General features: G+C 41.3%; 1 protein-coding gene and 1 long non-coding RNA gene across 2 annotated transcripts; both read right to left on the bottom strand.

The window, feature by feature from the left end:
- Positions 1–236: 236 nt before the first annotated feature.
- On the bottom strand, positions 237–2,036 carry LOC112262420 (hairy and enhancer of split-related protein helt-like). The gene is made up of 4 exons (XM_024438076.2): positions 2,010–2,036; positions 1,341–1,445; positions 1,010–1,106; positions 237–763 (listed from the first exon to the last, which is right to left on the bottom strand). Exons 1-4 carry the CDS (start codon positions 2,034–2,036, stop codon positions 279–281), a joined length of 714 nt encoding a protein of 237 aa, XP_024293844.1. The 3' UTR covers positions 237–278.
- Positions 2,037–10,131: 8,095 nt separating this feature from the next.
- LOC121847816 lies at positions 10,132–15,605 on the bottom strand. The gene is made up of 3 exons (XR_006084680.1): positions 15,336–15,605; positions 14,669–14,752; positions 10,132–10,350 (listed from the first exon to the last, which is right to left on the bottom strand). It is a non-coding gene; the product is annotated as an uncharacterized LOC121847816 (long non-coding RNA).
- Between the last annotated feature and the right edge of the window lie 1,983 nt (positions 15,606–17,588).

The raw sequence follows: 17,588 nt of genomic DNA, 5'->3' as shown, positions 1-17,588 counted from the left end.
TTTGTAATAAATGATTTAGAAGAATGAACAATTCGGCCTATTCATAATCAATAGACCAACGCTATTATACCATCAGATTTTTAGGGAGATTTTCACCAATTGATGACCAACCTATGTTATAATACCACAAGAAAACCAAAAACTGTGGGAAATAAACATTTACTTTTATTTAAAAAATATATATGTATTGTACAGTATACAATATCCACAATCTTTAAGTATATTATTATGAACACATATATAAATAAAGACAACACAAAATGGTTGCCGGATTCTATTTACAACGCGTGTTGCGTACTGTGCAAACTGAACGCATTCGCGTGCGGGTGGCCGTTAAAGAAGTTGAAGTAGTGATGGTCAAGTCCTTGCACTGGTGACAAGTAGCCACCGTGGTGCTGTTGCGTCGGCGCGGAAAGCGGCACAGTTGGGTACGACATGGTTGGGCTGCGTGCAGTGCTGTGCCAAGAGAAGTGTCCGGGTGGGCTCTGCTGAAACACGGAGTCGCTGGGGCTGTGGCTCTGGTGTGTCTCCGGGGAGGAGTGAAACTGGCACAGATAATCTGCCTGGTCTGGCAACGCGCCTAGGGAGCCGAACACCGGCTCGTTGACGACTCGGGACTTGGACTGAAGAAAGGCCAGAATCCTTGCGTACTTGATGTCTTTGGTCTCAGCCCTCTCCTCCGTGGTCAGGTAGTGTACCAGGTTCTTCATGCACTCGTGGTAGCCGTAGTGGAAGTAGTTGGCGAACTCCCCCAGTAGCTCACCTAAAAGGAATCCGAAGAAGGGGACGATCAGAAAACACACCGAAACGCCGTTATTATTTAGGCTATTACATTCAAATGTGAGGATATGTTTACGATATAGACTACAGTGATGATGATTGATATTACGGCGATAAGTGTGTAAACCAGACAGCCGGAATGGAGTAAAAGAAGGTGGAACAGGATAGGGATGCGCTCTGGGGTGAGAGACCCGGGTCCGTGCGCATTGGAGCCAACAGGAATATGTACCTTTTTCTCTGCCCCTGGGGAAGTCTGCGGAGTGGAGCGCTCGTAGATACTGAACTGTCATCTCCAGAATCTCGGCCTTCTCCAGTTTTCCAGAGTTCTACCATCAGAAAAAAAAGTTATTAGAAAAAATATATTAAGTCGTTTAAATACACTAAATCAAACAGATGAGCCTACAGACGGCAGATGTCACGCATAGCAAGGATTTAATGCAATGAGTAGGCTAAATAATACATATATTTAGCCAATATAAAACTTCGAATAAGATGATTTAGGCTATCCTTTATGAATTCTGAATAAGATTATTTAATTTCACAACTGTACTGTAGGCTACCTGTTTCGCGCGCGCCATTGGCACAGTTTTCCCCAGTTCGTTTAGACAGCGGTTGATGCGGTCCCGTCTTCTTTTTTCTATCACTTTATGGGAGATGGGAGTTCTCTGAAAGAAAAATATCAACGCAAATGATTAGACAAATAAACATAATCAACAGTGGGACAGATCTAACGTGTATAGCTCTGGAAACCTAGAATACAAATCTGACTGAAACTATAATGAAGACGAAACTACTTGGAAACCACACGGCAAAGAGACGCATAAGCCTTGCCTAGCCACCTTGATGCGCTTTTGTGCACTAGAGCGCAATAAGCGCTTGCGAGTACCACATGGAACTAGGCAGGTGCCAAGGCTCCAACAGAACCATGGGGTATGGCACACATGGGTTTCAAACCATAAATTATACTATTTTACTGGTAGCTTAAGCCAATTTTCTTCTTTGAATCAATTATTTACATTTTAGTCGTTTTTGCAAACTCAAATGTGTACTATATTGGTTCCGATCGATTTCCATGGACCCAAATTTCGCATTTGACTACACATAGCCATAATGATGGTACATTATGAGTACCAAAGTAAATTATTGTAGTAAATATCAAAATAACGACTAGAAAAGGCCACGGTTTCCGAGTAGGTTTCCATCCCACAGCGCAGAAGGGGAGCGCCTACCTTGCGATCCTTCATCTTGGATGCCATCCTTTGGCAATGTGCTGATAAAGTTCTAATTCAAAATATGAATGCCAAGAGGCAGTTTGGATGTGTGTTCCTTAGCTTGTAAACTAGGTAGACTGAGAGGTGAGCTGAGAAGCTGTCCCTTATAAAGCGAACATCCGAGGGACTCCAGCATTCATGGTTTAAATTATTCCATAGGATTAAAGAGCAAGCTTCTGGTAAATGTGAGCATTTAGGATCAGTTAAAGAACAAGTAAAACGTCTGAAGCCGTGGGCTAGCAGAGGCAAAGACTTGCTTTGTTCATCCACGTGGCTGTTCAAAAGACATGCACGTGATTATTTTTATAATATTATTTGCATAGTAACAACTCAGGCGGGAAATGTGAACTGAGCGTTGGGTTCGCCTGATCCGACCGGGCGCAGTGCGCGCACTGAAAACAAAGCCGCTGAAAAAAGACCCCTCTTTCTTCCAACTCGCGTTTCTCACACGATCGCCTGTTTACAAATCCCAGCAAGCGAACTTAACTTCCATCCAAGCCCTGTCTGAGTTTTAAGGCCTGTCCAGTGCCATTAGAGTAATTAAGTAAGCCTTTAATAGGCTGTTCCGCCAAGTTCAAGGGAGAACTTTTGGAGACGGAGTCCCCCCGTTTGTTCTCCGCGTTTCTCACACGACTTGATGACACGTCCATCTTTTATGAGAGATGGCAAGCTTTTTGTTTACATTCTTTATTTCGTGGGAGTCCTAGGCAGGTGTGTGATGGGTCTGGCACACGAGCGTCGCCTGCGTACCGGCCGGCGTCTCCAGCAGTCTTTGGCACTAGAGGGTTACCCACCACCGAGGACTCTTTGGAGAGGCTCAATTTGTATCCTATTATCCTATAAGAAAATGTCTATTGAGTTGAGTGAATAGTTTCATTGGCCTACATTTTAATAATGCTGTGAAAGAAAAGGGAGAAATAAAGAATACAGCTGGTGTGAACGTGCATTATCCCCGTCACCTGCGTCAGGGGTAGCCTAGAGACCCCTATTCATTTGCCTAATTTCGGTCAACTTAACAAACTTTGGGAGAAATTATTCTGGTATTGTTGTGAAGGGTGAAGCTTTCTGATCGAATTAACAGCATGTTTTGATCCGGTAAACGTCATTAGAAAGAAACAATCGCGTTTAAAGGGGCCTGGGTAACGCGCCAAGTGGAGACGCCAAAGCGCAAACTTCACAAAGGGAGCTAGTAAATACCACAGGGGACTTTTGTACCCTCACATTGCTCAAGTTTTCTCCAACAAAGGGCATTATTTTATACTTGAATACATTTCGTACAACAATTGGCTATTTTCTTCAAACATATTTTCACAGCAAGTTTAACAACAGGTTTATTGTGTACGCTCCGTCTCACAGATTCAGCCTTGGGTCTCATGCGCCAAAACCGTTTTCTCGTCTGCTTTTTTTCATCGGGACGTTTTAATCTTGAAAGTTTCGCCGTGTTTCATATAATTGATCCTGTGTGCAACTTTTGAGAGAGAAAAATTAATAAAAGAAATGGAGCTTAAATAAAATATAAAGGATCCCAGGACTTCTAAAGCGTTGGAGACTAGAGCACCACTAGAGAAAGGCGCCGGTGAACAGGACTGGGCCATTAAATCTAATTACTTTTATTGTGTTTGTTTTAACACGTCTTTATGCATGTGGTCTTTGAAAACAAGAACAACAACGTTTTTATGACTTTTTATTACGTTTTATAGTGTGACTATGTCCTATCGAAAGTCTACAAAGAGACTTTAGGAACTATTAACGGTGGTTAAAGACAATGCGTCATAGTTTTCTTACCGATCCTTGACATGTTTTATAACTACATTTTATTATTCAAACTTTAAACTACATGTTTTCTAATCACTGTGGTAAAAATCGAGTTATGAGTTTGCTAAATGTTTTGTTATTGTCATTTGTACTATTTACACAGATGTAAAACAGTCATGGTGGATGTCTGGGCACCAGGACTGCGTCTCCATGCTGTACACTCCAATATACCCTAATGTTCCATACTATACACATTTTAAATGCTCAGATCACGTGGGATGTTTAAAATAATGACACATGTGTTTTCATATGGCGTTATTTGTTCAGTATTCTAACCACAATAAAACAACTATTATATTCAGTCATATGATGTATGAAGCCTAATTATTTAATAATACCATAAAGGACAACAAATTAAGGCGAGCTCAGATTAGATATTAGGTTCTGCATTAAACAAAAATAATAAGTGCATAAGAGCAGATCAAGTCCATGACAAAAAATAAGATAGCAGTATCATGATAAAAAAAACTAATATTTATGTATTTGCAATAAATAAAATAAAATGTGAGCACCAAATGCCTTATATATGTCATGTAAAATCAACCTGTTCTCAGAGCATTTCATATTATTCTGTTCGTAAGAGGCACCCCCTTTAGCATGATATGTTACGTTTTGTATGGTATGTATCAATTTTTGGATGTCCATTACCCAGTTCGTATGATAAGTTACGAATTATAATTCATATTATATGTTACAAATTTGTAAAATGTACAATATGTTAAGAATTTGCTAAACTTACAATATGTTACAAATTTGCAAAACATATGATATTGTAATGAAACGGGCGCTATCGACTGTGCCGCAAAAGCATGCTCGTGCAGCAGAGTCGATTTCCACGCTTATAAACCCAGGGTCGTTACAATATGTTACAAATTCCAGATAGGTGGCTAACATTAGATAGCTTGCTAATGTTAGCTAGGGGTTAGGGTTAAGGTTAGGGCTAAGTTTAGGAGTTAGGTTAAAGGGTTAGGGGAAGGGTTAACTTAAGGTTTAACTTAAGGTTGAGGTTAGGGGAAGGGATATCTAACATAAGTAGTTTCAAATAACTAAAAAGTAATAAGTAGTTGAAAAGTTGCTAACATGTTAAAGTTGTCCGTGATCAGATTCGAACTTGTCACCTTTGAGATGCTAGATTTTCACATTACATGCTCACCCATCCACCCTGACTAACCATCATACTAATTTGAGGGTCCTTGATTTATATTTACTATGTTACGTCTAGTCTATGAGACCAGGCTGGTAAAATAGGCCAAATAGATTATTATCTGAGGGAGCAACATAATACCACCAACAGCAAACACATAGTATTTTCTTAACAAAAATGTTTTATGAACAGTTATACATTAGGAGTTGAATATCATCATACAATTCCAGTGTTCACATTAAGGGTTAGGGTTAGTTCGTAAATTCACTGGAGTGTCAGAGTGCGCTCTGGGCGGTTCATACATTCAGAGCATTGTCGGATTGTCAGTTTTTAAAATTCGAGAGCGTTTCGCTCTCGGAGCTTTCACAGTATCTCTTAACTCAACACGATAGCAGGCGATGAAACATCGGAATCCATTCAACACTACCTAATATGCTTGCTAGCTTGCTAGCACCCACATGATTATCCAAATGTTTGCTGATGAGCAGGGTTGATCCAAGCGTAAACGTTTTAGCTGCAAAGTCGATGGCAGGTTATAGAGTGGGTGAAAGGAAGAAAAGATCTAGGCTACCTAAAAGTCTGAATCCATGTAAAAGAAAATCATATTGGCAGCGGTTGCATCCCACTGGGCACAGATGTAAGTTCAACGTCTCCTTTTGATTTCAATTTGGTTGAGTTGTTAATTAACTAACGTGAATTCAGCAAAAAATGTTGGGTGAATTATTTTTCAATAAGTCACATAATCAGTTGCATGGACTCACCTGTGTGCAATAATTGTGTTTAACATGATTTTTGAATGACTACATCCTCTCTGTACCCCACACATACAATTATCTCTAAGGTCCCGCAGTCGAGCAGTGAATTTCAAACAGATTCAACCACAAGGACCAGGGAGGTGTTCCAATGTGTCACAAAGAACTATTGGTAAATGGGTAAAACAAGAAGAAGAAGATATTAAATATCCCTTTAATTAAGTATGGTAGAGTTAATAATTCGACTTTGGATGGTGTATCAATACACCCAGTCACTACAGGCGTCTTTCCTAACTCAGTTGCCTGGAGGGAAGAAACCCGCTCAGGGATTTCCTTCCTCTCCGGCAAACAGTTACAGAGTTTAATGGCTGTGATAGGCGATAACTGAGGATGGCTCAACAACATTGTAGTTACTCCACAATACTAACCTAATTGAAAGAGTGAAAAGAAGGAAGACTGTACATAATACAAAAATTCCAAAACATGCAGCCTGTTTGCAAAAAGGCAATAAAGTAATACTTCAAAAAATGTGTCAAAGCAGTTATTTTTTTCCTGAATACAAAGTGTTATGTATTGGGCAAATCCAATGCAACACATTGCTGATTATCACATTCCATATTCTCAAGCATAGTGGTGACTGCATCATGTTACACTTGTAATCGTTACGGACTGGGGAGCTTTTCAGAATAAAAAAGAAATGGAATGGCTTTAAACACAGGCAAAATCTGCTTTCCACCAGACACTGGGAGCAGGACAATAACCTTAAACACAAGGTCAAATACACACTGAAGTTGCCTACTAAGAAGACAGTGAATATTCCTAAGTGGCAGAGTTACAGTTTTGACTTAAATCTGCTTGAAAATCTATGGCAAGACCTGAAAATGGTTGTCCAGCAATGATCAACAACCAATTTGACAGAGTTTGAAGTATTCTGAAAGGAATAATGGGCAAATGTTGCACAATCCAGTTGTGAATAGTGCTTAGAGACTTACCCAGAAAGACTCACACCTGTAATCTAATGAAGATAAGTGTTTTAATTTTCATAAATGTTAAATGTATCTTAATCCCCCTGCATTACTTTAGAATTGAATATTCTCATGTATATTCTCATGCAAAATGAGAATCAACCAATGTTTCTCACTAACTACAATTTAACATACTCATCAAACGAATGTACTAAACCATCCACATTTTTGTTTTTATTCATTACAATAATATTATACTTATATAGGTTAAAAAACCTCATTCTAAGAACTGCATAGGCCTATTTATTTATTTTAAAACTAGGCAAGTCAGTTAAGAACAAATTCTTATTTACAATGACAGCCTAGGAAAAGGGGGTTTAACTGCCTTATTCACGGACAAAACGACGGATTTTTACCTTGTCAGCTCAGGGATTCGATAGAGCAACCTTTTGGTTACTGGCCCAACGTTCTAACCACTAAGCTACCCCAATATTAGGTAGTCGATGTGTTATCAACCTATTTCCGAAATTATTTGTTGTAGGTATAAGATTTATTATTACAAAAATAAATTACAGCCCTTATGGTAATGAAGTGTTAAACACTGGACAGGTGTTAAACATTGTCATGCGCTGCGCTGTGACCCGCAATGACCTATCGTGAGTCCCCGACACCAATCCTTTAGCTTCTCGCGCCACCCTGAGTCTGATCTGCCTCAGTTCACACTCTCACCATTGCGTGTGAAAATCAAATAAATAAGGAATACAAACAAAAATAATACATGGTGAAAATAATGATGGATAAATGCAAATCATCAATGATATGATATTATATTACCGTTTTTTTTTTCAATCACTTTGGCACATTTTTTAGATGTATGTGCTACTATATTTGAAAACTAAGTACAAAATTCTAAACTGATAACTGTTATAATGCCCCCTAACAAAACTCTAAACTGATAACAGTTATAATGCCACCTATCTTATTTTCAGAACCTTTGATTGCACATTCATTGCAGTTTCCCAGTTTTCTCCCCTGGGTCATTCATGCAAAATCAAGGTATTCTGTGAAATACCATGAGAACATTTTGTTTAGTCACCAATACATCAGATAATTAATGATAGGCTCACCATTTAGTCATTTTAGCTAGGCTACCATTTCCAGTTTCTTTCAATGGCTTTGGCACTTATTTTCACAAGTAGGCCTATGTGGGGAATTTTCAAAACTCCAAACTGGTAACCCTTGTAAAACAGCAAGCCTTATTTAAAACCCGTAATTATGTATTCATGTTGTTTGGAGACATCTTTCACCACACAACCTTTGATCCAAAATATACATTTACTGTGAAATACCATAAGAACATTGATTTAATCACCAAAACACAACATAATGATATATTCTCAATTGAGTCATTTTTACAACCATTTAATCCAATAGCAAAAAACGCATGTTTAAAAATTGCCCTTTGAATATAATATGCAACAGTACTGTAAATTACAGTACATTACACTATTTTCAAATTATACAATTGCACTACCCATAAACATTCACTGAAAATCTAATTTATATCCCATGTGTGATTAAAGGTGCGATCACTGAAGACATCATTCATAATCAATGACGCAACAAAATAAATGTCTTGTTCAGATATAATGACAACATAGGTGCATTGTAATCAAATGAAACAAATGAATACCTGACAAGCCTACCTTGAGGATTAGCAACACCGGAGGGTTAGCTTTATTTTTAGGGCAGCCATACTCAACAGGCAGACCGCGGTCCAGAGCCGGACCCAGAGCGGGGTCAATACAGACCCCGTGTCCCGAATGTAACTATTTTATGATTTTTTTTTAGCAACTCAGTCGGGCTTTCAATTTAATGCAGTTTGGGGTTGCATGGGTCGCGAGGTGGGGCTTTGTAACCAAACCGAGAAATTACAATATCCATTCCTTTGCTACCTAGGAAATTTGTGTGACCGAATCTTCTCAAATAGTAGTTGAGTACCCCTTAGTATAGGGGATGCAATTGTTACGTACAGTACAGTAGGCTATATCTCTGATCTTGTAAATATATATAAATATTTAACTTACTGTGAAGTAGGTGTTTACTCGATGCTGTGCGGTTTGTTGCTAACGTTACTTTGCTACCGCAAACTTCACGGTTTTTACTTTTTAATTACCGCTTTATATTTTCCCTCGTTAGACTTTTTTCATTCAACTTTTTCACCCTGGACACTTTATCTGGGCATGGTTCGTCAGGACTTCCACCAGCCGAAGCTAAGTAGTAACTAACATGATGCCTTCTAATTGCAGTCGCTGTACTCATAATATACAGGAGAACGATCGCCTTACGGTGAGGATAGCTGTGCTGCAAGCCCAGCTTCAGACTCAATCGTTAGGCAAGGGTAATGTCAGTGTGTGAAAGGATGAAACAGCGTCTGTGCCACCAGTAAGTACAGATAGTAGTAGAAATCCCCATGCACAGTCCCTACAGCCGGACAACATCCTCAAGGCTTCTGGAAGGAAATGCTGTAGGAATGCTCAACCGGTGTCGCTCATTCAGCCGACAGAAACTTTCAACCGGTTCTCCCCATTAAGCAGCGAGTCGGAGTCAGAGGGAGCCTTCTCTGGTCTCTCCTCCACCAGTTACGGGGTCTGAGACGCCGAAGCCTCCCACCATTAGCTCTGACAAATTGAAAACCTTAGTCATTGGCGACTCCATTACCCGCAGTATTAGACTTAAAACGAATCATCCAGCGATCATACACTGTTTAACAGGGGGCAGGGCTCTCATCTTATCTAAGAACAGGGCTCTAATTCCTCTAGCTCCACAATGAAATAGGGTGCAGGGTTGGTTAAGTTTCCACTTGCCTCTAAAGAAAGGTGTATTTAATGTTCAAGCATTCTTATTGGTTGGTTCAACTCTGATGACAATAAGGCGTGTTGTGATTGGCCCCGCTTGCAGATAGGGTGAGATCGCGAACGTCGGTATGAAAATGTGATGCAATGGGTTGGTCACGTTCTGTATACTGTTTTCTATTTTACAATGTGTACAAGTTTGCTGTACATTACTAATTTATACATGTGTGGGTATATGGTACCTGTTAGGGGTGTGCTTTGGCATATGATTGCTGTAAATAAGTGTGTTAGCTAGCATACACCGATGTAATGGTCACGTAAGCCCACTGCTAACACAGTTGTCTTCATGCTACAGATTTTGCCATCGACAGCCATCAACATTGTTAAGCCCTGCACAACTAACGTGCTGTTTCCTATTTAACAACAGGTATTTACACATGCTATATTTTGTATTGTATTTTGTTCGTCCCAGTATGAAAATGTGATGCAAGGGATTTTTCCATGACAGAAAATCAATATCGTTAAGGCCTGCACAACTAATGTGCTGTTTCCTATTTAACAGAAATAAATGATGCTCAACTGGGACCACTGGCTGATGTGATTTACTTGGACAAAACACAACGCAAGGAAAGTACGATTTACATCTGTTACACTGGTGCCCATGACTCTGGTGCTGTGACTCGTCTTCTTGTCTTCGCTGGACGTCACGTGGAGGGATCGGAGACCCGGCTTCAAGAAGTACTGCGGTTGCTGATGCAGGCCAGAGGCCTAGGAGGGGACAATTACATGAGATTTTCTCAAGACCTATTCCTGAGGGGGTCACCAAAAGTAGTGCTGTAACACATAGCGTACGTTGTAATATGTTAAATGTATATTGAGGAACCATAATCACTACTACTGGATAATTGATAGGTACAGTAGTTAACTGAAGGATTGTCCCAACTTGTTCAAATGTTTAAATCATTATAATACTACTACTAATAATAGTTATAGCAGTGTTCCTTATCAGTCCTGCAATACCAAGAAAGGCCAGTGGGTGGCAATGGAACTGTACACTGTATGGGTGCAGTTTTCGTAAAATACAATGAACATGGTGTGATCTCGTCTAAAATAATCTCCATTGAGAACCATCACAAAGTTGGTCTCTGTGTTGAATTGACCTTTTAATTGGACTTTTTCTGATACATTTATATAGTCATTAAATATGTGCCACTGACCTGAGTCTACTACAACAGCTTTACAAGAACAAAAAGCTCAAAATAAGTACAGTTCTAAAAGCAAAGTAACTACTTCAATAAATAACCCAAATAAATCAACCAAAATATCCTTCAGTCAGTGTCTCAACTATTCAAACAGCAGCTATGGACAAGTATGTCACACAAAGTATGCAATTGTAAATAAACTAACATGAAATAAATAATTAGTAAGTGTACTGTCATGTACTAAAAACGGAAAACTACTAAACAAAATAACAAATATCATACTATACACCAGGGGTTCTCAAACAGGGGTCCATGTACCCCTAGGGGTCCCTGGTGTAATTGCAAGGGGTCCGTGAAATTCAAAAGTATAATGAATGTATTCAGTACCACAAGGTTTCCAGTAACTTTACATACAATATAGAGGGGGTGGAGGTCCCTGAGGACCGCTCAAAACCTTCCCCGACTTGCCTCAAAATATGCAGGGGTTCCAGTACCCCAAAAAAGGTTGAGAACCACTGCTATACACACTACTGAACAAAAGAACCAAACATGTTTGTGGGTTTCAATGGATCCAACAAATTGCCTGCAGATATTTTCCCTCTTGAGACTGTCCAGCGTGTCTTTATGTACATTACAGACAACTACGCCGTTCAGTCTCTCTTGGCCCATGCTAGCCTGTAGCCAAGTCTTTAACCTGCGGAGTGCACTGAAACTCCTGACACTGGCACCACAAACAAAATTCTGATCAGCACCTCAACTTGGTCAAACAACCCCCGCACCTCCACTGGAAGACTCCTGAGGACCTCTGCTGCCTCTCCACTGCTGATACAGGGGTATTTGTTGTGAAAGAGAGGGATCTGCACGGGAAGAGAATCTATGTTCAGCTCTGGGTACTGATCTAGAGACTCATTCAACACCCCTCTGAGAAGCGCTCTTTCCAACTTTTGCAGGGCGTTTAGACCGTCCTGGTCAAAACGGTTGCCAAACTGAACCTCCACACCATCCAACACTTGAAAAAATTCTGCCCTAGAGTGATCCACTGCTTTGCCAGCAAATCGTCTTGAGTGCGTCTCAATGGATTCAATAGAGTCGATCAATGTTGTTGCTTTCTCATACAGTGCAAGGTAGCTTTCGTCATTTTTCCTGCCCCTAAGAGATGACCGCACACACTCGACTGCAGCCTGCATACCAGAGACAGTCTTGAGTTTTCTGCAGTGAAATGTTTACACATTCAAGCTCTCCAAGAACAGCAGAGGCAAGTGTGAGGCCCAACACAGCCTTTGCTGAAGTGCTCGAATAAGCCACTGGCAGTTGAAGCTGTCTTGGATGCAGTTTTTTCCATCTCCTCTAGGCTGCTTAGTACCTGCTCATACTGCCCTAGCACAGCTCTAATAGCAGTATTCCGCACAGTACACCTTGTTGGAGATAGGGGTTTCAGGGTGGTCAGATTTGCATCTTTGAACGTGGCAATTGATTCAAACATGCTCTTAAACTTTCCTGACTGGCCATAGAGGACACCTAACTGCCTCCAATTGCTCTTAAATACAAGTAAAACTAAATGCATGCTCTTCAACCGATCGCTACCTGCACCTACCAGCCTGTCCAACATCACTACTCTGGACGGCTCTGACTTAGAATACGTGGACAACTACAAATACTTAGGTGTCTGGTTAGACTGTAAACTCTCCTTCCAGACCCATATCAAACATCTCCAATCCAAAGTTAAATCTAGAATTGGCTTCCTATTTCGCAACAAAGCATCCTTCACTCATGCTGCCAAACATACCCTTGTAAAACTGACCATCCTACCAGTCCTCGACTTTGGCGATGTCATTTACAAAATAGCCTCCAATACCCTACTCAACAAATTGGATGCAGTCTATCACAGTGCAATCCGTTTTATCACCAAAGCCCCATATACTACCCACCATTGCGACCTGTATGCTCTCGTTGGCTGGCCCTCGCTTCATACTCGTCGCCAAACCCACTGGCTCCATGTCATCTACAAGACCCTGCTAGGTAAAGTCCCCCCTTATCTCAGCTCGCTGGTCACCATAGCATCTCCCACCTGTAGCACACGCTCCAGCAGGTATATCTCTCTAGTCACCCCCAAAACCAATTCTTTCTTTGGCCGCCTCTCCTTCCAGTTCTCTGCTGCCAATGACTGGAACAAACTACAAAAATCTCTGAAACTGGAAACACTTATCTCCCTCACTAGTTTTAAGCACCAACTGTCAGAGCAGCTCACAGATTACTGCACCTGTACATAGCCCACCTATAATTTAGCCCAAACAACTACCTCTTTCCCAACTGTATTTAATTTTAATTTATTTATTTATTTTGCTCCTTTGCACCCCATTATTTTTATTTCTACTTTGCACATTCTTCCATTGCAAAACTACCATTCCAGTGTTTTACTTGCTATATTGTATTTACTTTGCCACCATGGCCTTTTTTGCCTTTACCTCCCTTCTCACCTCATTTGCTCACATTGTATATAGACTTGTTTATACTGTATTATTGACTGTATGTTTGTTTTACTCCATGTGTAACTCTGTGTCGTTGTATCTGTTGAACTGCTTTGCTTTATCTTGGCCAGGTCGCAATTGTAAATGAGAACTTGTTCTCAACTTGCCTACCTGGTTAAATAAAGGTAAAATAAAATAAAATAAAAATCCCAGATCATTGGGGAGGCTGAGATGCCAGCCTCTGTAATCAGATTTACACAGTGTGCTCCACAATGCACATAGAGGGCTAATGGCTGCTGCCTCCTCACAATTGCCTGTGCACCTGTGTATTTTCCTGCCATGTTTGAGGCACCATTGTAACTCTGCCCACATAAGCCAGACATGGGCAAATTGAGCCTCAACAACACATCAGTTGCCACTTTCGCAATGCCCCGCCTGTTGTCTCCGACACCCTGTATAGCCCAATAAAATCCTCGTGAGGGACAAGGTCAAGGTCATGGTCAACATAACGCAGACAGACACTCTCCTGTTCAGTACCAGAGACATCTGAGTACAATCAACAATTACTGAAAATTGTACAATCGGAAGAGACCTAATCTCAGCTGCTACGCCTCGAATGACTGTATTGGCCATGATGTTCAGAATTTCATTCTGTGCTTTGGGGCCTGTGTACATTGTGGTACGCTCTGTGACCACTTCAGTAAAATGGGATCATCCTCTTCTGCCCTAAGTTTCAAAAGCTGGTATAAATTCCCACTGTCATCCGTGTGGCTTCTAAAGGCTTGTCCCTGTCTTACTACATGCCGCACCGAACTAACAATTGTCATCAAGCAATGCCTTGCGTCCTCCTGCTGTTTACCCCACACTGGCTGGCTTGAAAACCCTTGGCTACAGTGAACACAACACTCCTTTTATTGATGGATTATAATCTAGCCAGGGGGAATCACGAAACCATCTCTCTTGAAACGTCAACACTCTGTTGGCAAGAGTTTGCGGTTTTATAAATTGTGGGTGTGGCTGATATGGTTTTGTGCCATCACTGAGGTAACTGGACAATACTGTGCCACTGTCCCCTAATAATGGTGCTGCTGGCAACAAGGTTGACACCTGGTCCTGCCGTGGCTGTGCCACTGTCCTCTGAAGTCTCTCTCCCTGGCTCGTTCCCTTTCACCACCCTCACAGTCTATCTCCTAGAAAAGAAATAAGTTGTTTGCCGTACTCCTAACTACCAGTACCCAAAACGACACAATTAATCACAACAGCATTACCATTGCCTTAAACAAATCTTAGTTCAGTCACCAGTTTAAGTTGAGAGTGGGGGTATCCATGGCATTTCCCAATTATGTCCCTATTTTACAAGTCAAAAAAATTGAGAACCTTTCATTATGTTGCCCAACAAAGACTCAACAAACTTACCTGAGACTCCCTGTCTCTGCCAGTCTGTCCCTGCCCATCTGTCCCCAGCTCTGCCGTCTGTGTGCAATCTGTTGCCTGCTCTGCCTAATGACATCATTGTGAAACATTTTTCTATTAGCATTTCACTTCTTTCCTATGAACATTTGATCAACTAGTCTTTGAGATATTAGGCTACTAGGGTTCTTACTTTGCATTTTGGTGTACTGAAATACTCTGATGTCCGTCTTTTTTTTGCCATTTTTCTACCTGGCTGGCTGGCTGGCTACACAGTGTGTAGGATATTTACAGTAGGAGATGGGCTTCTATCATCTTATCTTCTATCATTCTATATGGGCTTCGATCTAAAAGGTAGCTAGCAAATGTGAAACGAATTGCAGTGACGAGTTGACAGATGTATGAGTTCACCATTTACACAACATATGCTGAAACCTTTTGTAATTTTAATATAGTTTGTTTCATGTTGGCTGGCTTCCAACAATCGCTGATTTTGCAAAGCTTAGCGAGCACCAGTTCCGTTTCTGTGGTGTTTGCTATAATCATTGCTATCTGGTTAAATAAATGTGAAAAAAAATAAAAGTTCCCTAGCGACAATTGAGCTTTTGCAACGAGACCATTAAATATATTTAAGGCAATGGTAGAGGAGAGTGTAGTTCAGTTTATCGCTAACCTTATCACAGGGACTTTGAAGCACTACAGCTGCATGCTGATCTTGGAATAAACTGACGATAGCAAAGATTCCATCTTTGACGACGCTACATAAATGGAATAGGTACTAGCTAGCTTGATAGTTAACGTTTGCTTTAGTTTGCGCGCTAGCTCTGCAAATTCAGCTAGTGTATGTGTGAACCCTGCCAACATAAAAAAAAAACATTGCTATGGCACGATTGACTGGATTAACCTCACATCAGTTACGTGCATTGAGTGCCTTTCAGACAGTAGATACTCTGTTACCTTGCCAGCTAAGGAACTGGCAGTGGATCAAACCATTGTGAGGCAAAGGGCGGGGGGGTCGCAATCTTTTGAAACTTAAGAACGCGCTATTAAGTGTCTATAATCAGCACAAGTGCTTTCCTTGCGTATTATTCATATTATTGAAATTACATAGTTATGTTTACAGTGATACATTGGCGGGGACAAATCATATTTATATCATATTTTCAGTGCATTATGTTCAAGCTGATTTGATAGAAGTGTTCATATTGATTGTGATAAAAAAAAGACTTAATATTTACATTTAAAAAATATATATATAGCTACATATTTAATAAAAAATAAAAATCATTTGTGTTTTTTGTTTGTTTAATGGAACGTTTTGGGAGAGGTAGGGGAGTTCTCATGTTTAACCCTTCACCGCCAGTGGGTAGGGGGGCAGCTATTTCTCCAGTTACACACCTCTGGCCAGGCCAACTACACAGGCAAGTGTGCGCTTTCCACATGATTTAGAGCTACCTCAACTCAGTGCATTCGAGCCAGTTTCACCTAGTCCTAGGAAGGAGGATGTGTCTATGGATTTCCTGGCAGACATTGTTAAGCAGATAGGTTACTCCATAGGTGACAATATTGCCTCTTGTTTGGAATCAAAGGATATGGGGTGGGACAGAAGGTTGATTATGTTGGTGGTACCAAGGTTGGGGCCAGCTCTAGTCTAAATGTAGTGGTGAAAATGATGTCAGAGAACCAGTGTGTTTTAGGGGGGATGGTTTAGAGGAATGCACAGTGCATGAGTGGGAGGAGACCATGCAGAAGAAGGGCTATAGTGGGCAGGAGAGGTCAGATGAAGTTTTGGGTAAGCTGACAGGGCGGGCATGTAACGTGGTGAGAGTAAGCCTATGCAGTAACCCAGTTGACTTAAGCCAGGGCCCTAGACCGTTTTTTGACATTCTGAAGCATCAGTTTAGCAACACAATCAACTCTGACATGCCCCTAGCTGATGTTTATTCTACTTTGCCAATGGAAGGGGAGACTCCATTTGATTACTGGATCAGACTGAACAGAGCCATAGAGGTGGCAGAGGACTGTTTGAAGAGGCAGAACAAGGAGCTTGACAATCCATCACGTGTTCTGACTGTCATGTTCATCAAGCACTGTCCGAACTCAAAGCTGTCATTGATATTCATGTGCAAACCATTGCATGACTGGACGGCTGCGGAGGTCCATGGCAGGCTGGAGGAGTACCAGAGGAAGTGCAAGGCTCCACGTTCCTTGCGGCTGGCCCCACTGGTCACCACACTGACGCAGGAAGTAAGTAGGCCAGTGTCGGCTGTTGCAAACTGCCTGGACCCCTTGCAGCAGCCCACAAATGGCTCATCCAAGGCATTGGATCGTGTTATTGCCATGCTTGAATGGGTCTTGGAGCAGAGGCCACAGCAACCTGTAGGCGGCTATGATAACCGTTTCCAGAGGAGGCCCCGGAGAAGGGAGAACCCGTCTTTGCAATGCAAAGTGTGTGGGGATGCGAATCACAGCACAATGGATCATTGTTATTCACACCACCTCTGCTTCCTCTGTTATGCAGCTGGGCACACACGTCAAGAATGTCCTCGCACTTCATCGGTAACTCCCGTCGCTCCATCAAAAAGCAATACGACACAGCGGCAGGAAAACTAGCTGGCCCGCATGGGATGGGGGGGAAGTGTTGGGCCTTGTGAGGTGCCCCAATCAGATAGTGGTGTAGATTTAGAGTCAATATATTCAAGTGTATGTGATGAAGTCAAGTCAAACGAAAAAGTCATTATGCAAAATACACAGAGAGTGCTCCACAACAATGAAATCTTCTATATTAGTGTGTTACTGGGGGATGTTATAGAGGTGTGCACTATGATTGACAGCGGTTCTATGGCATGCACATTGAGCTCAACAGTGGTGCGCAGACGCCTTGAGAAAGCAGGGGTGCTCAAGAGTGGCTCCCTCATGAAGTGGT

Source organism: Oncorhynchus tshawytscha, linkage group LG11 (genome assembly GCF_018296145.1).
Source record: "Oncorhynchus tshawytscha isolate Ot180627B linkage group LG11, Otsh_v2.0, whole genome shotgun sequence".
Lineage (NCBI taxonomy): Eukaryota > Metazoa > Chordata > Actinopteri > Salmoniformes > Salmonidae > Oncorhynchus > Oncorhynchus tshawytscha.
Note: the sequence above shows the minus strand (reverse complement) of the source record. Positions and strands in the feature narration are given on the sequence as shown.